The 27,794-nt window shown below is 40.0% G+C and overlaps 2 protein-coding genes across 7 annotated transcripts in view; one reads left to right on the top strand and one right to left on the bottom strand.

Annotated features, from left to right (window-relative positions):
• The window catches only part of impact (impact RWD domain protein), a 46,129-nt gene extending 34,578 nt beyond the window's left edge, over positions 1–11,551 (bottom strand). For both annotated transcript variants that reach the window (XM_034081195.1, XM_034081197.1), the window contains exons 1-7: positions 11,378–11,551; positions 5,042–5,170; positions 4,896–4,948; positions 4,702–4,764; positions 4,467–4,552; positions 1,501–1,626; positions 1,297–1,391 (exon numbers count right to left, since the gene is read on the bottom strand). In XM_034081195.1, the coding sequence (XP_033937086.1) occupies positions 1,297–1,391; positions 1,501–1,626; positions 4,467–4,552; positions 4,702–4,764; positions 4,896–4,948; positions 5,042–5,170; positions 11,378–11,425 (600 nt within the window). In that variant the 5' untranslated portion in view covers positions 11,426–11,551. The remainder of the gene's footprint in view (positions 1–1,296; positions 1,392–1,500; positions 1,627–4,466; positions 4,553–4,701; positions 4,765–4,895; positions 4,949–5,041; positions 5,171–11,377) is intronic.
• Positions 11,552–11,809: 258 nt separating this feature from the next.
• LOC117445564 (oxysterol-binding protein-related protein 1-like) overlaps positions 11,810–27,794 on the top strand; it is a 29,406-nt gene continuing 13,421 nt past the window's right edge. For 3 of the 5 annotated variants that reach the window (XM_034081311.2, XM_034081309.2, XM_071202862.1), the window contains exons 1-15: positions 11,810–12,068; positions 14,352–14,481; positions 14,550–14,635; positions 14,723–14,797; positions 14,926–15,037; positions 15,200–15,285; positions 16,063–16,207; positions 16,800–16,867; positions 16,957–17,001; positions 17,106–17,179; positions 17,386–17,449; positions 17,538–17,639; positions 25,574–25,705; positions 25,835–25,916; positions 26,243–26,361. In XM_034081311.2, the coding sequence (XP_033937202.1) occupies positions 14,358–14,481; positions 14,550–14,635; positions 14,723–14,797; positions 14,926–15,037; positions 15,200–15,285; positions 16,063–16,207; positions 16,800–16,867; positions 16,957–17,001; positions 17,106–17,179; positions 17,386–17,449; positions 17,538–17,639; positions 25,574–25,705; positions 25,835–25,916; positions 26,243–26,361 (1,314 nt within the window). In that variant the 5' untranslated portion in view covers positions 11,810–12,068; positions 14,352–14,357. Of the gene's footprint in view, positions 12,069–14,351; positions 14,482–14,549; positions 14,636–14,719; positions 14,798–14,925; positions 15,038–15,199; positions 15,286–16,062; positions 16,208–16,799; positions 16,868–16,956; positions 17,002–17,105; positions 17,180–17,385; positions 17,450–17,537; positions 17,640–25,573; positions 25,706–25,834; positions 25,917–26,242; positions 26,362–27,794 lie in introns of those variants that run through there. The other 2 variants (XM_034081310.2, XM_071202861.1) reach the window with 2 other exon arrangements.

Below are 27,794 nucleotides of genomic sequence, written 5' to 3'. Positions count from 1 at the left end.
TCTGTGCTAACGGCGTTAAGATTTGTTCGCACAGGGCTAATTCAGAGGCTCAGCGTTAGCCTTGTGTTTTCAGTTAGCTGAGTTTCTTCCCGTTACATGGATATAAAACATTCATAGTTTATTAAATCTTAAGAAGCCCTCAGACACTGTTGCTTGCAGATGTTGTGGTTTCGGACCCGCCGAAGGGTCCGTGGGGTCTAATACCTCATTCACACCAACGCAACTCCGGTTCAAGCTCCGTGCTAGAGCTTTTCAGATTCAGAACCGGTTCTTCGGTTTAGCTCCGGCTCTTTTCACACCGCCCAGAGTCCGACTGGTGCTGCGTCATTGAGTTATCGTTTGTGTCATGGCGTAACTGTTTGCGTGCCTGCTTCATAAAGCCAAACCACGCGGAAACCCCTCACAGCTGACACCAACAACAACAACAATGGCCGATTGTGCTCCAGCTTCCTCTGTACCTCTTCGGAAGACCAGATTCCCAGTAGGTATCTGGTCTCTTCAGTGGACCACTGCTGCTTGTTAAGTTTCTCCATCGTTGTGTACAAGCTGGATAAAACGCGGACTTTTTGTTGTTGTTCAGGAGTTGATCCCGCCCCTGCCCCCGCCCCCGCCTCAACGTAAGCGTGACGTATGCGGTGCTTTTGCTGTGGCCGGACAATTTTTTGGTGCTTGAAACAAACCGGATTCCGGAGCTAAGAGGCTGCTCCGCTGCGGTGTGAACAGGAAAACCCGGTGCTTTTCAAGCTCCAGCTCCGAACCGGCCCCGAAACACCATTGGTGTGAATGAGGTATAAGAGGTTAATCCTCCTGCTTCTTTAAATAAAAAAAACTTCTAAACCTTATTTATATATTTTGAACACTAATATTCCAACTTGGCAAACAACATAATAAAAGGAGCAAATTGGAGCAATTAAATAATTTGTAAATGCTGTGTGTGCAGGTCACAGTTGAATCCATGCATCTGTTTTCCGTCGGCTGCATCTGCTCGTGTCTAAAAAGCACTTTTCAGCAGGTAGAGGTATCTTAGCAAAGAGTCACTGAGTGAGATCAACATGCAGGAATGAGCAAGATGATGTTTAAATGGTTGTGGAAATGAGCTAAAGCATATCCATCTCCTCTCCATGACCCTCGCGGAGTATTTTGTACTGAGGCTTATAATATGTGCTGTCGTTCGCCATCTGTCTTTGTTTGAAAAGATAAATGTAAATCTTTTCAGATTAAAAACTCTTATTTGGTCTATTTATCTTTTTCTTTCTTGTGCGATATCGGGGAAATAATAATCTATATTAAAGTTACCTGTTTTGGAGTCACCACAGGTGCTAAGTGAGGCTGGAAGGTACTGCGACGGTCTGTGAAGGTATTTCCATGTTTTATAGGAGGTGCCTCTTCATCTACGGGAGAAAATGTACACAAAATAAAACGTCGATTTTGAAATGCTGTGTTGAATGTTGACAACTAAATCCAATTTCTAACAGTCTATTAAACTGTAATGAGAGGTACCTTTTGCAGGATCCATGAACAGATGTGCATTTTCTGTATTCAGCTTGAGACTCCTGAAGTCTGGCATGTCTTCATCATCATCCTCTTCCTCCTCAGTCGTCATGTTCACATTCTCTGGTTGATCCACTGATGCAGAAACAATGTGTTAAAACAAAGATGTTTGTTTGTTTGTTTTAATCCTAAACCTTGTGCCTGTTAAAAGGTCTCCAAATGTGGCAGCTTATCATTAAAAAGACACCCACTGAGCAACTTATTCCCAAATTACCATTACATGACCTTAACATTTAGACTAAAATGGTTTCATGACCTATGATATCAGGCAGACAATTCATAATGGATGAAACCAATTATGAGAGCGGGACTGAGGTTTTCAGGACCAATGAAGATGCTGATATAATGTTTTAAAAAGGGTTATGCAAGTTGGACTCAGCATTTAATGGTGCTTTGTTAACAAGGAAACAAATATGTGGGCCAGTATTTACACTATCATAACCAATGTGCTGTTTATGTATTTATGGTAGGCCAATATTTAATCAGATTAAAATATCAGTTCATTAAAAATAAATGTCAGGCCTCAAAATAAAAGAGAAACACACTATCAAAGCACTGGTAGTTAAAGGATAAGGTTGCAGTTATTTACAATTGTTGTTATTGTCAACAAATCCATTAAAATCTCAAAAACCCTCCCACTTCATCAACAGGCTTCTTGTGGCACTCTTCGATAAAACGGTGCCTTGGGAAGATACAAAAAAAAAAGTGAATTCAATTTAAAAAAGGCTTAATAATTTCATTCAACAGCTAGGAAAAGTAGGTTTAAGCAAAGAGTATAAAATGATGAACCAAGGATTATGTTAAGAATAATGCTAAGAAAAAACAAACCAAGATGACCATAATTAAAACATCAAAGTTGAAGCAGGTGCAAATCTATAGACTGTATGGACTACAACTGCATTAAGTTGTGCAACGCTGTGTTTCATCATCCGTAAATTTAACTCGCTGTAAAACATGTGAAGCTGATTAATGCCTCCTTGTTCATTATTCTACGCGTGGAAAAGCACAAATAGAAGCACACATTAATTATTTAATTACAGGGGAAGGGGGGGACTTCCTATTTAAGTCGCTTTTTGTCTGATCTTTTTAATGACATATCATCATCAACACCATCATCCTCCTCATCATCATCATTATATCTCATGCTTTTAAAGTCCTCTGTTACGTTTGCTCCCTTTTCATTTCCTTTCTGTGTAAATATGTGTAATGTGTATCTGTAAAGCGCTTTGAGCACTGGAAAAGCGCTATAATAAATTTAAGGAATTATTATTATTATTTCTCAGTGAAATGTGCATTTCCAGCCTCATCTCCCTGTCTTTCACCCTCTCTCTCCGATGTCCCTGGGAACCATTTGAATGGGAATAAACTGTCAATCACGCTCCACTGAGCTAAAGTGCTGTGACTAGTAACACTTATTACCACAAGAATCACGGAGAGAGTACAATTTATACCACACAACAATGGTGGAGAGAGTTAATATGTTTCAGGCTTGTTGCTTTAAAAGCTAGTCTGCCTCAATAATGGAAACTGCTGCAGATAATCAGACACACTAGACTCCCCACGAAAACCTGATGCACGGTGGCACTTGTAAAAGACACTTTAATTTTGGAATCTTTTCTTCTTTTAACACTTCAAAAGACTCTGTCAAGGTAGCAGAAGCCATTACATAGATATTGATCTAAATTCAATGCATTCACTCAAAGTCAGGCACAGAAGGTTTTTTGTTATGCCCCTAAAGGCCTTTGTGCTCATCTTATCACAGCTTTAGACCACAACACAGAGTCGCTGTGCTCATGGAGGCGGATCTTAGGAGAACTTAGATAGAAGACGCATTCAGACGAGGTTTCAGGTAGGAGATTAATCTGGATCTTTGATAGGAAGATTTGCTAATAAAACATGATAATAACTGATTGATAAAGAGTAGGTTTTATCTAAGCATGGACATTCATTTGTATTCGAGATTGTTGGAAAGCAAAACACCGTGCCCGGTAATATGTTGTCCAATCAGAGTTTAGCAACCGTAACTAGGCACGGCAGCTTTGCATTTCTCCTCATGTGAAACGATGTGCATGCGGCTGTTTTAAAAGCGATACTTGGTCTTTAGTGAACTGAGGCGATAGTCTATTTTTTAAATTTGAAGCTGTGTGCGAGACTTTTTATTAAAAATGTCATAAAATTAGCATTATTACATTCAATCCCTTGCCGACCAGGTTCCCACAAGGCTGAGCCTATAGCTGCCACTAGCAAACTACTTTACAGTGTCACGATCCTAATGTTATGTCACGTTTTTTTAGTTTTGTCTGTTTTGTTATGGGTGTTATTTTGTAATTCTGTTCTCCCTGTCTCTTGTCTTCCTTCCTGTGTTTTTCCTCCTGTGTCTGATTCTCTGATTGTGTTCACCTGTTGCCGTTGTGTTTCTACCTCCCCTGCCCAGCTGTTTCTCGTCCCGTGATTACCCCTCTCTGTATTTAGTCTTTCCCTGTGTTCCCCTGTCGGTTCATTGTTTGTCTTTCCTGTCTCCCTCCATGTTGGTGACGGTCAGTTTTGGTGTTATTGTTACCTTGTGCTACCTGTGTTTTTCATGCCATGTTTTTTGTGTTCATCAGCTTTTAAAATAAAGCTCGCCTTGGTTTCTAGATATTTTACCTTTTTTTTGTAGTCTGCATTTGGGTCCTACCTTTTCCACGATTCTTAACATACAGGTATTACAGGTTTCATTGAGCCGTGTTTGCGTGAAAATGTGTCACAGTTATCATTGTTTCAGGAACTTAGGAAATGAGTGCAATAAAAAGTCATGCTATAGTGTACGAATTAAGCTCTACTGCACTACTCGATGTCCAAGTTTAATTTCAAGTCATTACACACAGCTCGAGGAAGTGTGTCCCTCAACAAGATTTTAATATCTCACACCTCACCTGTTTCTGAGCTCTGGGATTTCTCTACAAGGAATTCTCTTATTTTCTCCACCCAGAGATAGAGGAGGCTCTCCCCCACATGCTCCCTGTTGAAATTTAAATTAATACATATGAGGGTGGATTCTCTGAGAGACAGACTACAAAAGATTGCAATTTGGAAACCACCATGATAAAAAGCTTTGTTGTGGCTAATATCACCATACAAAGCCTCCTCGAGAAGTCAAAAAGCACTCACACATAAAGGTCCTCCAGGCTGTTTGCCAATTTGGTCCTCTCCAGGCCTCGTAACCACGCGGCACTACAAAAGCAGAGAGCAAACAGAGGGTATTGAGAAGGAGGACGAGTGGGTTTTTGAGGGGGATGTTGTTCTATCAGTTCAACAGATCTTCGTGAGATTAAATTTGAAAGGGTCTCAGATTCTACACTCACTTGATCTGGTAGATGGGGGGGGCGGCACTTGGATAATCAGGTGGGAGAATTATCTGATCAATAACAAGAAAATTATAAAACAGGAAACCAAACAAACAATGCCAGAGATGTGTGTTTAATACATGAAAGGTGTATTCTTTATCTACCTGCAAACATGCTGTGAGTTTTGATCCCTCCAAGTCATTGGATATTTTGATGCAAAATATTCTGGATGCTTCATCTATGACACACCATTCATCTCCATAGATGGAAGACAGAGCCTCGACCTCTTCAATCTGAAAAAGAGGAAACACAAACAGAGCAAATGCATAAGTTATATATGTCTGTTGACATGAAATACGTAAGTAATTTTTGCATATGGACTAGTAATAAAATATTGAATTTCCTTCCATCAAAATCCAACTGCAGGGACTTAGGAAAAGCTCATGTTGTTAAACTTAAACTAACCTCAGAACTAATCATTTGATCTTCCAAAAAAAAGATCTGGGCAATATGGAGAAAAATACATTTACAATATTTGGTTAGTAAAGTGTAGTGCCTTTTCATGCATTATAACCCTCTTATGCACTGATTCCTGCAAATGTGCATTAAGCTTCTCAACAAAGAAATGTATTGTATAAATGTGATGTTTGCCATGGGGTTGTGCAGTAGGGGCCATTATCAGTAAGTTGTCTGTCTATGGCCCTTCTCATTTCACTAATCTCAACTCCTCGGTCCTCCGGTAGTGACCCTGAAATGGATTTCTGCGCGCCATGTTGAAGGACATCTAATTTCTCTAAATGCACTTTGAGGACCGAGGATCGAACATCGAGCATCGAGGAGGCTCTCTGGAGGAGCTCAATCGAGGATACACTGATGGGTCCTCCGCGGATGTATTTCCGGCAACAGTGATGTTTAAAAGAGTTGTGATACACGGCCGGACTTATCTCAGCCAATGACAGCTCTGGATGCATCCCCTGGATATTATTTTATGAACTGCTTTCATCGTGACGAGATGTTTCCAGTGAGAACAGCTGTGAGGTCCGTGCAGAAAACAGAGCAGTATGTATAATATATATCACTCAGTATAACAGGCCTACATTACTCTCTTTATTTGTATGCTTTAGTTTAGTAGATATAGATATCTACTAAACAAAGAGTCGATTTTTTCTAAAACTATTTAGTGCTTCACATAATAAAATATATATATATATATATATATAATATGCTTTAGGTGCCTGTTGTAGGCTACAGTGTGTAGGTGTGTGTGCCCAGTGTGTGTATGTGTGTGCGTAGATGCGGCGGACAGACGGGTCTCAGTTGGTTTGGTGTCCTCTGCTTACTTTTAATACTTGTAAATAAAACTTTTGGCCCGTAATTGAATTTCCTCATTGTAGCGACCAGAGAGGGGGGGGGATATATCCAGTCTCTGATAGTGTTACGTTATTATGAGAGTGCTCTCATACTTGTTTGAATCTGAAATTGTATATATTTATATAAATGTATATGTGTGAGTGTGAGTGTGATTGTGAGTGTGAGTGTGAGTGTGAGTGTGAGTGTGTGCGCGCAACACGTTCTCACTCCCATCCCGTCACATATTGACGGACGGTCAGGGCCTCTCCCCGTCGCTATATTACGTACAGGGTACCCCTTGCCCGTCATGCTTCTACGGGCAGGGCGTCCCATAGACCTTCATTGCGGACAGCGGACCCTTTGACCGTCAGGCTTCTACGGGCAGGGCGTCCCATAGACCTTCATTGCGGACAGCGGACCCTTTGACCGTCAGGCTTCTACGGGCAGGGCGTCCCATAGACCTTCATAGACCATGTGATCAACAACGATGGCCAACCTTCGTGTTATTCTCGGTGGAAAATGCCTATTTTAAGGTTCATTTGGCCATTAAAATGCGTTTTGATGTAATTTCATGCGAGTAATGAGTTTTTATTTCTGATTATTTGTGCAGTACATGTACATGATGTTTAGTTTGCTAGTTATGACGAAGATTACTTCATGAATGTGTACACATTCATGGTTGCTAAGGTGGTTGCTATGGACGCTGCAACAGCTCCCAGACCACGTGATCAACAACAATGGCCGACCTTCGTGTTATTCTCGGTGGAAAATGCCTATTTTAAGGTTCATGTGGCCATTAAAATGCATTTTGATGTCATTTTATGCGAGTAATGAGTTTTTATTTCTGATTATTTGTGCAGTACATGTACATGATGTTTAGTTTGCTAGTTATGACGAAGATTACTTCATGAATGTGTACATATGGTTGCTAACGTTTTTTTGGTGGAAATGTGTTTTTTCACAGCAAAGTCACCCTCTGTACTTGGACTTATTGGGAGAATCTAAAGGCAAGAACATCCCAAATATTCATTTAGGTCTTTATTTCAGACCTTTAGTGTTGCCGTCTGTGAGGAAAATACATGGGGCTCAGAGCCTCGTATTTTTAAAATCTTTTTTTTCCTTCTAATTTGTTATTCTTTTCAAAATAACACACTGTTATTTACTCACCAATAACACACAATTATCCTTGCTTTTATTTATTGGTTTAATTCCATAATCTCGGGCTTTTTTGGCGTTCGTCAGGAACTGAATTTCAAAATAAAAATAACCGGAAACAGAGGTAGGCATTTCGAGCGATTACCCAAGATCCTCAGCTACGCTGATTGGATGTTTTAGCCGCAAAGCATGCTGGTATTTGGTGTTTATATTATATGAAATCCGGAAAACATTTTAAAAGAATAAAATAATACTTAATTCCGAGTGCTCTTGCTTTTGTCTTTGAAAGTCATCACATAACGGAATTGTAATACACGGTTCGGCTGCATTACATATTACAGATCTGCCGCAGTTCTTTATTTAGAGAGCCCTGATGAGAAGACCTTTGGAAAAACTGGAAGAAATGCCGCCGAAACTGAATACTTGACGTGGATCATAAATATATCAACAATTAAAAAACATCTTCAATTTCTCTTCACACAATACGTCTCCTTGCAGTATCAACACTAATTCGGCTGACTTTTACATTTGATATAATTCATAGATAGGTTATATTTACACCATAACGGTGCACAGCTGATATAAAAGGACTTGTAGTTTTTAAAGATATTACTGATTTGAATTGGATTGAATTTTGAATGTAAGAATGTAAATACTGAGTCTGAAATAGTATAGCAATATGCTATATATAAAGATCTTAAAATCAATACAAATATATTTATTATAAACGTTAGTCCTTAACATCTATCACTGTGTATATCACCATTCAAACATCTTTTAAAAGTTGAACAAACCCCACACAGCTCAGTAAAGACTGAAATGTTGACTTTATTTGATCATTTCAGTAAAAACTAACGTTCATATTTCTCTTTTTGATTATAATACTGATGAACGTTCAAAACAAAGCACTTTGGCAACTTACCACATACGTTTTAAAATGCTTAATAAGCACCGTAACTTTCATGATATAATTTCTCGGTCATAATCGGTTGTTTCCGTGAACGGCCGACTGTTGAGTGACGGCAAATGCTGCGGCTGCAAGGCATTGTGGGGCAGCATTTTCGCTTCTCCTGTCGGTTAGGGAGGTCCAGTGGTTCCTAAGCTAAAGGAGGTTATAAAGGAAGTTTGAAACCTCCTTTCCTATCATTCTCATCATTCTAGAGAATTCGAACGGCACTTATCATGGCTGCCACTGAGGGACTTCCGGGTCATTTCACTCCTTCAGGAAGGTTCCTAAGCTAAATGGACTATTCGACTTCAGCCCGACATCCAATCCCAGACCTTGAAGAGTAATCATGGGGACTGTAGTTCTAAACGATAGCTGGGGATTCTGGGTAGTGTAGTGTCTTCGGCCATCCTAAACTAAAAAATGTTGACAATCGCAATGATGCTCGAAATGTCCCTTATAGGCCTACGTCTGTTTCCGGTTATTTTTATTTTGAAATTCAGTTCCTGACGAACGCCAAAAAAGCCCGAGATTATGGAATTAAACCAATAAATAAAAGCAAGGATAATTGTGTGTTATTGGTGAGTAAATAACAGTGTGTTATTTTTGAAAAGAATAACAAATTAGAAGGAACATTTTTTTTTAAATACGAGGCTCTGAGCCCCATGTATTTTCCTCACAGACGGCAACACTAAAGGTCTAAAATAAAGACCTAAATGAATATTTGGGATGTTCTTGCCTTTAGATTCTCCCAATAAGTCCAAGTACAGAGGTTGACTTTGCTGTGAAAAAACACATTTCCACCAAAAAAACGTTAGCATTCATGAAGTCATCTTCGTCATAACTAGCAAACTAAACATCATGTACATGGACTGCACAAATAATCAGAAATAAAAACTCATTACTCGCATGAAATGACATCAAAACGCATTTTAATGGCCAAATGAACCTTAAAATAGGCATTTTCCACCGAGAATAACACGAAGGTCGGCCATCGTTGTTGATCACGTGGTCTATGAAGGTCTATGGGACGCCCTGCCCGTAGAAGCCTGACGGTCAAGGGGTCCGCTGTCCGCAATGAAGGTCTATGGGACGCCCTGCCCGTAGAAGCCTGACGGGCAAGGGGTACCCTGTACGTAATATAGCGACGGGGAGAGGCCCTGACCGTCCGTCAATATGTGACGGGATGGGAGTGAGAACGTGTGTGTGTGTGTGTGTGTGTGTGTGTGTGTGTGTGTGTGTGTGTGTGTGCGTGTGTATGTGTGTGTGTGTGTGTGTGTGTGTGTGTTTGTGTATGTGTGTTTGTCCACATCTGTAGCCTGTTATTGTCTCATTATACCGCACTGTGAATGAATTAAAAGTATATATATAATATATATAATATATAAGTCATCATGAACACAGTTCTGTCCATCAGACAGAGTGCTGTGCCTCCTGTCATCCTTAACGGACGTCTCTTTAAAATGACCGCTCAGAGGAGAGGATTTCTCATTTCTCTAACCGCCTGCTGCTTCCACTCCTCTCTCCTCGGTTCCCCTCCTCGACTCCTATCCTCGCATCTCCTGTGGGCGGGACTAAGACATGAGGATAGGAGTTGAGGAGGGGAATTAGAGAAATGAGAAAGGGCCTATATGTGCACTGTGTATCTTTCAATACGTTATTGTGTTTTATCGTGTACTATGAAGTATGGTTTTTTATCTTTTGTGGAACTGGAGGACGGAGTCCAAAGCTAATTTCCTGACAACGACAATAAAGTATATCGTTCGTATTGTATCATGATAAAGCATGCAGTATTATAGTTTCTTCAATATGTAGGCTACTTCACTGTACTAACCACATACAATGATAATTTATGATACTGCAGGAACTATTATAGTATAATGAGTAAAGCTGTTGGTTGAAGTGAGTATAGATTGTTATTATGTAATATAAACCCCATCAATGAACCTCTAATTTATAACTAGTCTAGAGGATCAACACTTCACTTATAATTCAGTGTTAGTCACATCAACAATGTTTTTGGATGATATGATGCATCAGAAAGCATTATTTGTTTGTATTGTTGGATTCCCTGTGGATGCCCTCACAATGCACGAGGTGATTTATTTAGAAAGTGTTACCAAAGTATTAAGCCTGTTTCCCAAGTTTGACTGTAAAACAACATTCTGGGCTTTTAAAAAGCAGCACATATTCATGAAATGGTACATCAGATGATGTGTGAGGGACTAACTGGAGCATTTAATTAAGTCTGCCTGTGATTGTGGTCATTTAGATTATATTAGATCTATACTTTATTGATCCCATTTGAGAACATGTTTTCATCACAGCAGCATGTGTTTTCATCACAGCAGCATGTCGATAAGACATTGCATGTGAATTAAAAGCTAAAGCAAATACTCAATGGAAAACCTGAAAACAATTTATACAAATGAGTGTCATTTAATAAGATAAGCGAAAATGAAGTGGGATCTGTTGAAGCAGATCTCCTTCCTTTGTGTTTCGGATGCACTGAGGTGACGTTTGGCCTCAGTGTGAACCATGCAGCCCATGCTGAGCTTCAAACATTAACACATGTGCTAATGAAGCCAGGCAGCTCGGTAGTAACAACCTGAAGTGCGTGTGCGTGTGCGTGTGTGGTCTAGCATTACTATACTTGTGGGGACCTAAATCTGTTTACATACTCACGTGTGGGGACTGGCTTCCCTTATGGGGACAAATTGAAGGTTCCCATGAGGGGAATCATTAATTTTAGGGTGAAGACTTGGTTATGGTTAAGGTTAGGATAAGTCTCCAGGAAATGCATGTAAGTCAATGTAATGTCCCCTGAAGTGATGTATACATGGTGTGTGTGTGTGTGTGTGTGTGTGTGTGTGTGTACAATGTTAAACGGTATGATGTTGTACCTCATGGTTCACCTGCCAATACTGTATTTGCCACAATTATCTGAAGGCCAAATGACTACTCTACAACAAAACAGACATTAAACGCAGACCTACAGAACTTGCCACATTTTCTTCACATTATCAGAGAGGATGCAAAGTTATCTTACTTGAGCCAGAAGATCTCCTTCATTTTCCAGATTTATGATGTCGTCCATTTGTCCAAGTGTCAGCTAATGCAAACTTCAATATATACTCGGGGGGAAAACTGATAACTAGATGAAATGTAATGCCCATGAATGAACTACATGTTGACTCTCATTCTACTGTACGTGTGTGAAGTATAAAAGCTTCCAGGGCAAAGGTTACCAACGTGTTTTCACTCAACAAAATAAAAACTGTCAGGACAAACACAACGCCAAAGGAAAAGTGTGTGGAGTTAGTTATTTTCCTTATAGATTAACACGTTTTAAGGGTTTATATTGTATGAAATAACTATTTCACGGAAATGTCACTTAACAAAGTATTCAGCGTTTGAAATAACTAGCAGTGCTTTTATTTTGAAAGGAACCAATGATTACCTTGGGCGAGTTCCGCTGTGATCAGCTGAGTAAACAGAAAGCAGCGGTGGATGTGTGACACAGACAGCGGTTTCGCCATCAGTCAGCTCGGTGTCGGTGGAAGACGATCATGTGAAAGGTGTGTGTGACAGTGTGTTCAGGGTGATGTGTCGGAGTGTGTGTGTGTGCTGCAGGCCAGCAGCAGGAAACAGCTCAGGGGGGCTTAAGGCATCACATGCAGCTGCACAGAGGGCCTGGTGAGGGCTGAGGATTTCACTTCAGGACTGGAAGACAAACAGCAGTAAGTGTCACTGATATTTCTGTTTGCTTATCATTTGCTGAGGGGGAATGTAGATAAAAAAATGTAGCCTAGCTCCTTTCTTCTTTCTATAAAGTCACTCTCTACTTCTAACTCACTGCATTTCAGAGGGGATCGAGTATCTTAGTTTTGACCATACTGTATTTATCTAGCAGGTTTTTAAAAAGAAAACATCTCACCTTCCCAACTGCGAAGATATGCAGATGTTCTTATACATTATTTAAATAATTGTAATGTAGTTTATAATAACATGTTGAGGGTTGTTCTGTTGGTTGTCACAAAACAACAACTGTGATAATGTCTCTTTGTGACCATATTTCCAGTATTTTTGCCAAACAAGAACAAAAAATTAAGTCAGTTTTACCAACAATACCTCAAAATGTGCATGACTAATACTAATTATGTATTATTATACTATTACAGTCAGAGGGGACAAGTGTTCTACTTTCTCCACTTTGAGAACATCACTCATACTCTAACATAATTTACTAATCATGCTGCATGATTTGTTCTTGTGATTAAGTATGTTTACACTGTGTAATTAGTAATTACACTTAAGTGAAGGATCACTTCCTCAAATACTGATTTTTAGTTGTGTTTTTCTAATGAGACATCAGCTGGTTTCATGTCGCCTGGTTACAGCTGTCATCGCTTCCGGCTATATTTCCATTCACACATTTAGCCTACAACTGTTTTGATTTGTGCTAGAAAAAAGATTATTTAAAAAAAAAATGGTTTTACCGTTTACATCCCCAAACTATTATGAGTCCATTTATTTGTATGTTTATTCGAAGGCATCTGGAAAAGCAAAGCAATGTTATAAGCTTATAATGTGTTTTTAATGGTAATTATTCATCTGGAAATTAACTTGTAAAGCTCTCATATAAATGAAATGCAAAATTAAGGATCTTTGCCTCTTAACAAGTGGTGGAATAAATAAAAAGTAAATTGAATACAAATGAAAAGGTGCATGAAATGGAAAAATAAGCCCATGTATTCAAATTGCTTGCTTTACCAGACTAATAGTCAAAACATCCAAATAAAAAAGGCATTTTATTCATTAAAAAAATGGCTTCAACATTTTTGGTTTATTAAAATATTAGAAAAAAAACGTAAGAGGTCAAAGGAGCGATCAGATTAGGTACCATAATACATTCATATAAATAATCAATCAATCAATCAATCAATGTTTATTTATATAGCCCAATATCACAAATGTTACATTTGTCTCAGTGGACTTAAATAAGCTATTTTAAACATTAAAGCTCTGCATATACTCCAATAATGCTGTTGCTAAAGTGTACAGGTGTTTGCAATTAGTGTCACATGCTTTCCCATCCCAGGTAAACCTGTTTGAGTGCCAGTCGAGAACTCTCTCTGCAGACGTCTTTTTTATCCTCTGATGGCGATGCGGTTCATTTATTCTTTGTCATAGCCACGTGACATTCCATGACATTACATAAAGCATGCGTTCTGTTTTTTTTGTCTCTGCATACCAACCTTTAACTGCAAATATGGTCATGTGGAGTTAGACAGTATAAAGGGGAAAGAGAGGTTTCCTTCCTGTACAGCTAGTCTGATGACCATATTGTGTAATAACTCTGACAGTTGCTTTGTACTCACTGCATGGCAAAACAGGCTCTTGTGACTTTCGTCCTCACATGCCATAACCAAGTGAGAAGACGACTTATTATGTAATATTACCAGTCACAACTTCTCTTAGAGGTTTGAAGAGTCGCTTTAAAAGTGCACTCCAATGCTTTTACTCATCAAGTACAGTTTACTTTTCACAGAGAGTACTTACAACTTTACAAAGTGTAGAGTGCCCGATACTCCCTAACCTGACGCTTTGGTTTGGAGACACACACACATTTTAGCTGAAAGCCTGGGTTACAAAACTGAGGTGTGGTGTTTGGAAGAGGTGAGTTTACAATTAAAACTGCAGCTAGACGTTATCCCTTTTTGTATCTTTCTTGTAAGTCCCTTAACTTTATGAATACGGTATTGCATTTCTTTTATGTAATACTTTTGTAGTATCTTTTTATTTTCTTACAAAATGATTCAAATGTTTCCTCTATAGAATAAGCTAGAGGCGCCTCAGTTTACTTGCTATTTAGCTCTAAATGATCAATAGCATGGACTTTCTAAAGCCAGAAGATCTCTTTTCAGTGAATCTGCGCATGTGTCCTTCTGAAAGCATATTTGTATGTACAATTTAGTCTCAGAAATATAGAGTATCTCTTTGTGCTGTTCCTTCCTCTGCAGGGGTCCATGGAGGAGCTGGAGCCAGAGGAACAGTTTCTGAGTTTCGCCCGGAACGGAGATCTTGCGGGGATTCAGAGGCTCCTCATGTCCAAGATAAAGGAAGAGACACAGATCAACATAAACTGCAGAGGTACATGAGTCAGACCTTATGAAACACTATTAATCGATGTTTGATGTAATACAATGTGTTGTTTTCAGGTAAAAGAAAGTCTAACCTTGGATGGACGCCTCTTCACTTGGCCTGTTACTTTGGTCACAAAGATGTGGTGGAGGAATTATTAAAGGTAGGTTTTTTTTAATACAATTTGAAAAAAAGCTTTAGATTTGGAATGTTTGCATGGGTAACAAGTGTGTTGTTTTACTTTCTGAAGGCAGGTGCAGATGTTAACTTGCCGAATAATGTGGGAGATACACCGCTGCACAAAGCTGCTTTCACAGGAAGAAAGGTACCTCAATGCCTCTTTCTACTGTTTTTTATTCTCTATTGATGAGTATGGTTTGATGCATGCATGCAATTATTCATCCATTCATTCAACGAATCAATCAATAAATAAACCAATCACGTATTGATCAGGAGGTTGTCATGCTGCTGCTCCACTATGATGCATGCGCTACTGTCATCAATGGGACAGCACAGATTCCCAAAGATGTCACTCAAAATGCAGAGATCAGAGGCATGTTAGAAGGTGAGAGAGACACACTGTCATCTGATTTTCTGAAAACATATTTTTATAGATCTCAATGTTTAGTGTCTTAATATCTATTAATACAAGTTGTTAAAATAACGTATATATTTTTAAATCCTCCGACCTTTCTTCTTGTAAATCCCATTGTTTTATCGCCATCAGCGGCGGAGAGAACGGAGGAGAGGAAACTGGAAGAGGAGCTTTTGGAAGCTGCACGAGAAGGAGAGCTTTCAACTTTAACTCACCTGGTTAGTACAATATACCTGATCTAGTACAGCCAAAAAGGAAATGAAAGTCCTAATCAACAATAGTAGTGTGGAATATCCTCAGCTTAATTATGCCAATTTTTGCAGTCAGTATTGTGGAATAACATGATGTTCCAATATTTATTCAGATCTGATAGGAATGTCAATGTCAGTCCATCAGTGTGTTTTCACTGCATGCATGTGCAAAACAAACAGCTTCATATATGCACAAGTCCAGACAAGTATACAAATGACTACTCCCTTGAAATATAACTGACATTATATGAGCCTCATTAGAAAAAAAGGATATTTGCCAGCAGATCTCACAAAATGGATAATAGCAGGAAAGTTTTAAACCCTAAGGGGATGATTGGATTTGTTTTAAGTGGGTTTGTATGAGGTATTCATCCACACTCAGTGTATAACCTACATAGAAAGTGACTTTCAATATTCTTAATAAATCGTAAACAGATATAGATTTTTTTTAGATGGGCCTTTTTTCAGGTCAAAATATGTTTTTTTGCTGCCACTGACGACCTCAGTAAATACATTTGCTTCTCTGTGTGTTTCTCTACACTTGCATGCCCACCGCCATGTACTGTGTACACCGACTGTGGATAAACACCTCAAACAACCTTACTTCAAAACATCCTAATTATACCTTTGGCTCTTGAACACAGCGGGAGAAGAGTTGTGCTTCAGTTCTCAGCAAAATAATAGACCTGCAGGAATTTTAGCACCAGACAACCCATCTGTATTGGTTGTGTGTGTTCGCTGCAGCTCAGCAGGAAGAAGACCCCAGACATCAATTGCACAGATCTGCTGGGTAACACTCCGCTGCACTCTGCAGCCTATCGGGGCCAGAGGCAGTGTGCCCTGAAGCTGCTCAAAAGTGGAGCAAGCCCCAACATCAAAAACAAGAAAGGTAAGACTCAAAAGCCCCCCTGTCTTTAAAGGATACAACTTGATACATTCTATATTCCCCACATGGCAAGATCAAAAGAAACAAGGAACTGGCGAGTAATCCAGCAGAGAATACTCTCAGCAAAAACCTAATACAGCTTTGCTCTGTGTCTTCTGAGCACATATATTCACCACACTGGTGGCTACGATGGGCTTGAGGGTACAAGGCACTTTAAAAAGCAAAAAGACATTTCCATCAATTATAAAAGAATATCAGTAAGAAAATCTAGATTATCCTTAGCCCATATCCTTTTAAAAACGCAACTATCTTTAAAATTGCTGCTTTTATTAAAAAACATTCCCTATGGTGTTAAGTGAAAGACAATTATCACTTATTTTAAAAGGTCCTTCACCCAAACAGGAATAGCAACTGACTGATTTAGTAGACATTTTGTTTGACCTATAATAATAAATAAAAAAACTCTGGTAATTTCTTTGACTTTAACATTATTATCAAAATGTAAAAAACTGTCATGAAATCAGTATTTTCTTCAATTGTATACATGTGTTCTGTTGTACTAAAGCCTCCTGTTTCGTGCTCCCACACCTCCCAGGACAGACAGTGTTTGACCTGGCTAGTGACATCACAATGAAGCTGGTCCTTGAAAGCAACGTAAATCGAGTGAGTGCTCAGCTGACAATCGTCCACTTTGTTTTGGTCTTTGTTTGATTTTTTACTCCCGTCATGTTTTTCATCTGTGGTCCTTGCAGGGAATGACCCGGCATGTCAAAAAGAAAGAAGGACTCCTCTGGAAAGTAAGGTGTAGTACTTCGCTCTCTCTCAGCCTCTGTCAAAGTTAGAAAAGACAAAACAAAAATAGAAATCAATTAAAATCAGAGCCCTGATTCTTCCCTTGCAGAGCTCCAGATTTTTTGGCTGGCGCTCGTACTGGGTCGTCCTTCAAGATGGGGTTATATCCTGGTACTCAAAACAGTAGGTGGCATCTTTCAATTTGGCTGTGCTCCTTGAATCAATTTGAAAATATGTCAGCACCAGATAAAGTGCTGCACACTTTTGAAGTAACAAATAAAAAACAGAAAAGGAATCTGTCTTCTGAACCATCATTACTAATCTGTCAGCTCTCAACCAAAGTAATCCTGAAAAATAAAACACCTCACCTCTTTCTTCCTTATTTGAAGGTCAGATGCTGCTGATAATGTCAGAAGACAAGGCTGCAAATCCCTCACAAATGCGCAGTGTTTGGTATGACAACATTTAAGAATTACACATTTTAACATTATGTGAATATAACTTTTGCTCAAGGGAATGTTTTTGATGTTCACTGTTTCAGATCCGAGCCAAAGACAGCTGCTTTTTTACTCTCAAATGCTTTGATGACAGCGTGCATCTCTTCAAAGTATCACCCAAAAACCACCCAGAGGCAACAAGAAAAGTGAGTGTAATTCCTGCTATCGCTGCTTTGAACATTGTTATGCAACTAGAGCAGTGGTTCTCAAACTTTTTCTGTCAGGCCCCCCCTTTGGAGAACAAAAAAAGTCGGGCCCCCCCAACACAAATGGTCAGGCTCAGTGGCGGCGCCAGAGATTTATTTTGGGGGTGCTGTGGGGTAGCTTGACGTTTCATAGAGGGTGCTCAAACATTTAGGGTTTCCCATTAATGTACCGGGCGCTACAGTGGAACTTTCTACTGCAACAATCCCCACGCATATACACAATGTACCCGCGACTGTTACAATGAAGGCTCGATATCAGCTCACGGTATATAGGTGTAAGCAGGGGTAAAGTGCTATTTTTATAGGTGGTGTGTGGACCTCACATAGGGGGGTCCGGGGGCAAGCTCCCCTGGGAAGATTTTTAAATATTGAAGTCAAAAGCATCAATCTGGTTCACTTTGAGAGCAACATTAAGAGATCTATGGATACATCTCTCAACACCCATATGAAACAGAACTGTAAACAGATTTACTTTTTCTTTATGGATATTTTACAAATCACTCCCTTTTAAACTTTATTCTTTTTTTAATGTCATATAGTATTTTATACCTGTTTTTAATTTATTCTCTTATTTTTTTATAACTATAATGATCATATAAATGTGTGCCTCTGAAATAATTGTTTACATTAATGGTGACCAAAACGTTTGAGATCCACTGAGATAACACTGAGAGAGTCTTTTAGCTCACTGAGTCTCTCAGTCTGACAAGAGAGGACTCTCCTCCACTTTGTTGTTGAAAACACTTCTCATATCCGTTAGCGTACAACGATCTCCGGTACCGGTGCGCTCTCTCTCTCTCGCTTGCGCACACAAAATGGCTCGTTCCACACACACACACACACACACACACACACACACACACACACACACACACACACACACACACACACACAGAGCCGAGCTTTAATGAAACACAGAGACCCAGACGTAATGGTACTGTACTGTATCATATTATTTTCTAAAAAATAATTTTTCAAAATATGATTTATTTTTTTAATAACCATTTTTCCTCCTCGCGCCCCCCCCCCCCCCCCTGTCATGCCTCTGCGACCCCCTGGGGGGGCGCGCCCCCCACTTGGAGAACCACTGAAAAGAATGCAATTCCTGAAGAAATTGCTAGTGAGAATGCTTTATGCTGAAAATATGACACTAAACTGCTATGCTGAAATGTAATGTGTAAGAAGAAAGTGAATAATTTAGATTGAAATGATACATGAACACTGGGGGCTTGAATGTGTGATGAGAGAAGAAAAGAAAGTAAAAAGGCTTGGAAAAGCAGCTGAATATTTGAACTGCAAACTTCTGAACTAACTTGATGGCGAATGATCTGTCGCCATGGCAACGGCATTTGATGACACCCCATAATACACTTAGATGCGTTGATGGCTGCATCGTTACCAAACCTGTGAAGTTTTGGGGCGTTTGGAGCAGTTTCACTGAAGTTATGAGAAAGCTGTGTGTCATGGCGAGCATTGTGTTGCCATCGCAACGACATTTGAAGAAATCGCAAAACTGTCCCGTAGATGTCTTCACGGCTGGACTGTTAGCACACATGTGAAGTTTGAGCCCTTTTTGAACATTTTCATAGGAGTTATAGCAACATTACGTTTTATGGCGAGGGATGTGTTTCCATGGAAACGGCATATGGTGAGATCTCAGATTTGGCGAAGAGCTGTTGAGGCATGGACCAGTGATATACAAGTGAAGATTGGGGGACGATTGGACCGTGTCGATTGGACTTACAGCCACATCGTGTTTCATGGCGAGTGGTCTGTCACCATGGCAATGACATTTGATGACACCCCATACTACGCTTAGATGCGTTGATGGCTTTATCGTTACCAAACCTGTGAAGTTCTGGGCTGTTTGGAGTATATTCACTGAAGTTATGAGAAAACCGTGTTTCAAGGCGAGCAATGTGTTGCCATGGCAACGGCATTTGAAGAAATCTCAAAACTGTCCAGAAGATGTCTTCACAGCTGGACTGTTGAAGTCTGCTGCTCTGAGCATGTCAGTTGGAGTGCTGACATCATCGTGTTCCATTACACAGGTGTTTATATTTGAGCTAATGAGGTGTGCAGAGATCACAGGTTTCCATTGTTCTGAATGAGAGATAAACCTCTTACATGTGAACGTTTTGTGGAAGAACCGTAACAGATATCTGTGAAATTTCAAAACGTGAAGCATGTCAAGGAAGTTGAGTATCTGAAGTGTAATTTTTGTGTAGTTTCGGGTTAATAATGTGGCCCTTTTGGCAGTTTAACTAAAGGTGTGCGGCAGCTACCGTGAGAAAATATCAGCCTGAAATTACAATGAACGTTTTTGTCACTTCATGCCCTCAAGAGGCATTTTGTTTAATTATTTTTTGCTTAATTATTTGTCATTTTTAAAGCTACGAGATGTTTTCCTACGTTTGTCATGAAAAATTATGTCTCATGAATGTAGGGTTTGGGAATTATGGCAGTTTAAAAAAATATATATGAAGGCAAATTTCAAGATTTTCTACCCTCTAGCTGTGACATCACGCACTCTAGTTAATGTTAAAATCTGAAGAAAACCTCTAAAACAATGGCTGAACAATGTTTAATATCTCTAAAAGTAAGAATCAGATTTAAAAGTTGTTTTACACGAATAATGTCAGAAAGATGTGTAACATTTTAAAGTTGGAATGAGGTTTCTGAGTGAAAGTATGAATGAACAGTTAGCAGTTGAAGTCACATGAAGATTTGTTGAAGTTGAAGAATTTCTCCATTGACTTCAATGTAGTGTTGTCACGATACCAACATTTTGGTTTCGATACCGATACCAAGTCAATAATTGCGATTCCGATTCTTTTTCGATACTTTTCTTAAAAAAAGGGAAACAGTCATTATTGTATAAATTAATTATAAATGTAATTATTGTGCTTTATTTCACACCAGAACCATAACCAAATTGGTAAGTTAGCTAAAAAGATAGCCATATTAGACAGTTATCATTGCCATTAATTCCCTTGTCAAACTACGAAAACGTTCATTTGTCACAAAATAAAGTACACTGGTTTGACTTAGATTTGAGGGCATGGGCTTGAGCATGATGTAATTATGTTATCTATCACATTCGCTAACCTGTCTGTCTTTAAATTCTTTAAACAGCTCTGGATGCAGGCCTCGTGGTGTCCGTAAGCTTGCCCTCACTGTCAGAGATATCGCTAAAATACTTCCAAATTTAGCTTCTGGCGTCTTTTTTGTCAACAAGCCGAGGCGCAGCGGCAGTTGCACTCCCACTTGCAGCCATGCTTCTCGCTTTCTCACATGCTCTGGCAGCTAGCGCGTGCACGAGAGAGGGGAGGGACTTAGAGCGTCCTTGAGAGGGGAGTGACTGCATGCACGGCTGCAGTGCAGGGAGTGGAAGCGGAGCGCTGAACACACTCTTATTAAAACGGCACTTTCTCACCAGAGTACTGTTCCTCGTCATTCTTAAAGTACCGATACTAATGAAACTGAGGAATCGTAACGTTTTTAACGGCAGGGTATCGCGGTACCTTTCAAGTATCGGCACACTGTGCAACACTACTTCAATGGTTGGAAATGTGATGCATTATGGGATGTATCTCTGGAATTATGAAAGTTATGAATGAGAAAAGTAATAGCAATCGATTCCCGACCGAGCTGAACGTTTTGATGTTTGAACGGAGTTTCTGCGATGTTCAATGCGGGAGGAGAAGAGGGCCAAAATAAGTCGGAATAATAAACTTTTCGTCCGTAGAATAACAGTTAGTTGGAATGCTGTTAACAGCATTCCCACTAAATAATTGTAAAGGATTGATCCATGTTTTATTTTGCATAGTCTGTCAAACATAATTATATCGTGACTAAATCTGTCAGTAGAAATCTTTGATGTGACAACATTTAGTTTTGTCTAATATTGAAAACCTCTAGCTAAATAGCTGTCTGTTCCCAAATATCTTGCATTAAAATAGTAGTTAAGACATTTATTTGAAGGATCAAACTATCCTCCTTTCCTTCTTTTTATCAGTATAAATTGTGTTTCCACTGTTTTCAACATCAAAGTCTTCTGTCAGAGCGTTAGACTCGAGACTTGAAGGTTAAAAAAAGCTGAGGGGACTTGATTTAAATTGGTGACTCATAAATATTGTGTCATTGTGTAGTTTTGTCTTTTGGCACTCTCCCAAACGCTAATGAATAATGGATTGCTGACATCTCCATAACCTAATGCACACTTTCAGTTGCAGCTCCTGGTGCCAGAATAAAAACTTGAAATTCAAATGAGGGAAACTCGCCTTTCAGTACTAAATTAGAAAGTCTACTCTCTCCTCTTCATACCCAGCACATGGCTTATTTACTAGAGCTGTGGACTTTTTTCTTTCAGGACACAATTTTGTGTGCCTCTCAATTATTACTGATTTTTTTTGTGTATTCAGCACTGCTATCATCGCAAGCAACAGTTTAAATGCTGTTCCCTTACAATGCTGCCTAATCACTATAGCTGTGGCTAAGAAGCTGAAGTAATACTAATTAAGAAGCATCACATTCAAATCAATCCTAATTTAATGTTACCAAAATGCTGGTGAGAAGTTACCAGACATTTGAAGTAAAAAAAGACACAATTTTGAACACATACAAATGCTTTGATTCATATGATACAATTTGATGTAAATTGCAGTGTTTCTATGTTTTAAGTATTGGGTGTGTTTTTTGCCACTGATTAAATCGTATACATAATTAGCGTTCATCTCTTTGATCCCATGTCAAACGTGTGACTAGGACTTTGCTGAAAAGACTTAAAAACCTTAAGATTATTTTGATTCCAACAGAACAGGAATTCTCAAAACAAGTTTTATTCACAATCCACCTGATTTTGTATATTGTACATTTAGAATTCCTGCATTGTGCCTTTTTATTTTGACCAATAAAATATATCTGTTGTTTGTCTTGTTATCATAAAAGTGAAATCTTTCAATGTCAAATCTCACTCAGGCCACAGATAAAAGCGTATATATTGCCCCCCTGACGCCCCCCAGCCCACAGGGGCTCCCAATCTGTGCTCCAAATTCCTTGACTTCTTCCAGGCGAAAGTCGAGGCCATCCATCAGCAGCTCCTGACGCCTGGCCCTCCCCCCCTACCTGCACCTCAGCCACCTGGCAACGCACCCCCAGCGCCGCACCTCTCCCATTGTAACCTCTCCTCCTTCTCCCCTGTGGATGCTCTCCAAGTGGCCAAACTGGTCAGCTCCACAACCACCGGCCAATCTCCAACCTTCCCTTCCAAGTAAAACTCTGGAAAGAGTGTTCGCCGGCCAACTCCATCTGTACATGTCCAACCATGAGCTCTATGAGCCCTTCCAATCCGGCTTCAGACTTCAACACAGCACTGAGACCGCCCTCATCAAGATCACCAACGATTTCCTCATTGCTGCTGGATCTGCCTGCCTCAGCATCCTCATCCTCCTGGACCTCTCTGCAGTGTTTGACATCATCTCCCACACCATCCTCCTCACCCGCCTATCTGACCTCCTGTTAAGCCCCAAGCCTGTTTTTCAGGTCTCAGGCTCGAAAATGACCTTTCCACAACAAATGACAATAACTTCACTTCTAAAAGGGGTAAATTAATCATATTTTTTCTCAAAGTAATGATAAACCTGTGAGTTGGATGTAGAAGAGTCAGAATCAATATAGATGTTTTTTATTTTAAAGAAAATTCAGATTGAACATAGTAAAAAAACTGTAAATTATAGTGTAGTGTATAGTCAAAGATTCTTTTTTACTTCTAGTGAAAACCACCCTTGGATGATGGGTTAATAGACTAAAAGCTTTAGGAATCCAAAGTACAACATATAATAAGTACCCTGTATCAAGATTGATGCAAAACAAGTGGCATTTGACCTTTTTAGAGAGGTTTAGCAAAAAAAACATTTGGGTGGAAATGGGCGTATTTGCCGTTACTCTGGAACCCATTGGTTGATTTTGATGATTGACATCTCTTTTGAACCGTTAGAGCCAATATAATCGAAGGGATTTCCACATACACACACACGTTACCATTGAGAAATGAGAGCTATGCGCACGCAGTTTTCCCAAAGCGAAACCTAACTTACGCTCTGAAATCTGAAAACTGAAAACTAGGTTTATTGCTGATGGATTATCAGAAACCATTTCAAAGTGACACAGACACATTGGATTAATTTATGGATTAACCTTCAGCTGCGTTTTTATTGTTTTAATTCCATTTAAGACAACTTTTGATCAGACAACACAACAAAGGTAAGACATATTGTCGTGTTGGCTACCTAATGCCACGTATTGTGATGTCTGTTTTTGTTTCTCATGTCGCGAGTTTTGATAATGGAGTGATTATACAGATACCTATCGATTCTGTGTAATCTCACGATGCTAATAAATGGGTTGGATTTGCATTTATGATAAGTAATAAGGGTGTTATACCGTGAGTTCTGTGCTAACGGTGTTAGTTCTTTTTCGCTCAGGGCTAATTCAGAGGCTCGGCGCTAGTCTTGTGTTTTTCTTTGCTAAAAATTAAAAAAAATCATCAGTTAGCCGAGTTTCTTCCCGTTACATGGATATGAAACATTCATAGTTTATTAAATCTTAAGAAGCCCTCAGACATTGTTGCTTGCAGATGTTGTGGTTTCGGACCCGCCGAAGGGTCCGTGGGGCTTAACAGGCTAGGTGTCACTGGCACAGCCCTGTCCTGGTTCACATCCTACCTCCATAACAGGGAACAGTTTGTAACCATTAATGGCTCAAATTCACCCCCGGCCCCAGTCAATCACGGTGTACCCCAGGGCTCTGTGCTTGGCCCCCTCCTGTTCACCATTTACATGCTCCCCCTCAGCCAGATCATCCGCCATCATGGAATTTCCACTGCTACGCTGATGATACCCAATTATATCTCAGCACTACTCCATCCTCCCAGCTCCCCCCTCAGTCTCTCATCAACTACCTGCACGACATAAAAACCTGGATGTCATCCAACTATCTCAAACTCAACTGCAGGATAACAGAGCTCATGGTTGTGGCACCCAAGGCGCTGCTCCGGAAGGTTGGTGACTTCATCCTTGAGGTTGACGGCTGCTCCATCTCCCCAGCTCTTGAAGCCCGCAACCTGGGTATCATATCCACCCTCTCCTTCCATTCCCACATCAAGTCTGTTACCAAATCGGCCTTTTTCCATCAAAGGAACATTGCCAGTCTCCGACCGTCACTCTCTGAGTCGGTTGCAGAAACCCTAGTCCATGCTTTCGTCACCTCCCGCTTGGACTACTGCAATGGTGTCCTGTTTGGGGTCCCCAACAAAACCCTGGACAGGCTCCAGTATGTTCAAAACTGTGCTGCTAGGGTACTCACACATACAAAGCCATGGCAGCACATCACTCCCACCCTGCCTGTCAAGTCCCGCATTACCTACAAAGTCCTCCTCCTCACCTACAAGTCCCTCCATGCCCCCCAGTACTTATCGGACATCCTTCGCCCACATGCGCCCCACACCGGAACCTGCGGTCTTCAGACTCTGGCCTGCTTACCACCCCCCGTACCAACCTGCGAACCTTCGGGGACAGAGCCTTCAGTGTGGCAGCCCCCACCCCCTGGAACGCTCTCCCTGCGGTGATCCACAACATCCCCACGCTTGACACCTTCAAAAGGGCCCTAATGGCCCCTAATCTATTTGTTGTTTTGTCTGACTGACTGTTTCTACTCCTGTTCTTCTTTGTAAAGCGACCTTGGGTCTCATGAAAGGTGCTATATAAATCATAGCTATTATTATTATTATAAAGTTCACGTCTTTTAAATAAATCAGCAACATGTTCGATTTTGATGACAAACATGAAAATACAAATGTGTTTTTTGTTTCTCAGGCATGGATAGACACACTGGAGGAGCACTCGGCGTACAGCACACACTACTGCTCCCAGGTGCAGGGCAGCGAGGGTGAAGAGGAGGAGGAGGAGGAAGTGATGTCACTCGGGGAGCTCACAAACTCACTACAGGTGGCTCTAAACAAATAAAATCCATAATTACCATGTCAGAATAATGATCCGTAGAGTGTTCGCTGAACTAGAAAGCCACCCACCCCACGCTGCTTTTGTTCATCTGAATTCTCATCTCTATGAAACCAGGCAGCGGAGGCCAGCCAGAAGAAACTGGAGAAGGAGGTGGAGGCTTTCCTGTCCCTGCTGAAGAATGATGGTCTGGCAGAAAGTAAACGCTGTTATTTTATTGTTTTGTTTCTAAATATTACTATATATCTAACACAGAAGAAGGAGGAGTGTAAAAGAAAACTGTATGATTAAAATTACAAGCATCCTCAAGCCGATTGAAATACACTGTATTGATGGAATAATGTCTGAAGTCCTAATAACTAAGAGTCTGTAAGAGTCTGTTTCTGAGGTGTGTTGTGCTTGTTGTCTGTAGCTGTTCTGAGAGCTTGACAACACTTTAAAACTGGAACTTCATATGAGCTTCTCCTGCCGTTTGTCTTTTTAATACCACTCATTAGTTGTGCCAATGCTCCTTCATTGGTGCAGTTTTCCCCTCAGGGATTCCACCCGCCGTAACACAGAAATTACAAGACATCTGTGAGTTGTCCAGCGAGACCAGCTCCAGTCTGAGTGTCTGTCTCAGCCTCCTCTCCAGACAGGAAGGGGTAAGTGTCAGCTACCCCAGTAACATGTCTTTGTTTGAATGCCTGTTAACAGCTATTAGTCAGGTTTTTTTTAATTGTACAGTGTATATTGTCAGCAAAATAATTTTATTTTAAGTCTACTCAAAGTTTTGGTTTTATGTGATGTTATTTTGAGACATTAAAGGGGCCTATTATGCCTTAATGGTTTTCTATTGTAGTGTTATATAGGTATTTGTGCATGTAAATGGTCTATAAAGGCTGAATCCCAAAGTTCCCAGAGGGAGTTTCTCTCACTCACTTTCCCCCCCGCCCCGCCAGAATCGTCTTGATTATAGTCCTTTGTTTACTTCAGCCACATAATGACATCACTATGTAACTCTCACGCTTCTATTGGCTAGCGCTCCAACACATTGTTCGTGATAGGCTTAGGGGAGGGATAAGTGGTTGAACAATCACAACAGATCCAGCTAACCAATCAGAGCAGGCCTGGCTCTGGTTTCAGACAGAGGGTGAAAAGAGGTGCTGCAGCACAGGCAGTATGAGAAAAATAAAGAGCTATTTGAACATTAAAGCATGTAAACACGTCACAGTAGAGGCACAGAATACAAATATTAGACCTTGACATTAGCATAGGGCTCCTTTTTAAGCTAAATAAATCAGAGGTGAAAGATGTACTCAAAATGTAACTTGGCGGATTTTTTAAGATAAGATGTACTTTACTTTTATTGTTATTTAAGGACCCCCCCCCCCCACACTTTGCAGACTATAAATACTGTAATTAGGAGAATCCTCATGTATTTGTTCTTCAGATATAAGGTGGTGGTTTTTTTCTGAATAAAATGTCAAACAGAACATGTTATATAAGAAAGCGGCAGCACTATTCAGTTTTTCACACCTCCTTATAAAAGCAGCTCAGTGGAGTGCAGTGATTTAAGGCTGTCAGATGGGTTTTCTTTGTGTGTGATTCAATGGATTTGATTATAATGGAAGGATTCAGTGGATAGGTTACATCTCAGCAAGAGAGAAAAATAGATTGCACAGATTATAGCTCACAACAAGCGCCAACCCAGTACATCAATGCTGTCATAGTCTAAAACTTTATTTATGTAACACTTGACGAAACACAGCGTTTACATGATGGTTCACATAATAAGACTATTTCTGGATGCTAGTTTATGAGGCTCTTGCATCCTGAGGTTTAGTGCAGCTTATAAAATGAAAGCTCAATGTAGATAGTTAAACTGGATTCTGTAAGTAATTGAAGCTTTACATTAATTTGCATTAGGAATGTAAACATGAAGTCAAACAATGATGAACTTGCAGGATTTTATTACACTGACCACAAAATTCCAAGCAGAAAAATTTGCAAGTTATTTTATGTAAACAAGTGTATACGGTTTTGATTTTAAGACTGGAAGGTTCGCATATGTCAAAAATATGGTGTAGAAATGTAA

Source organism: Pseudochaenichthys georgianus, chromosome 4, assembly GCF_902827115.2.
Source record: "Pseudochaenichthys georgianus chromosome 4, fPseGeo1.2, whole genome shotgun sequence".
Classification (NCBI taxonomy): Eukaryota; Metazoa; Chordata; class Actinopteri; order Perciformes; family Channichthyidae; genus Pseudochaenichthys; species Pseudochaenichthys georgianus.
Note: the sequence above shows the minus strand (reverse complement) of the source record. Positions and strands in the feature narration are given on the sequence as shown.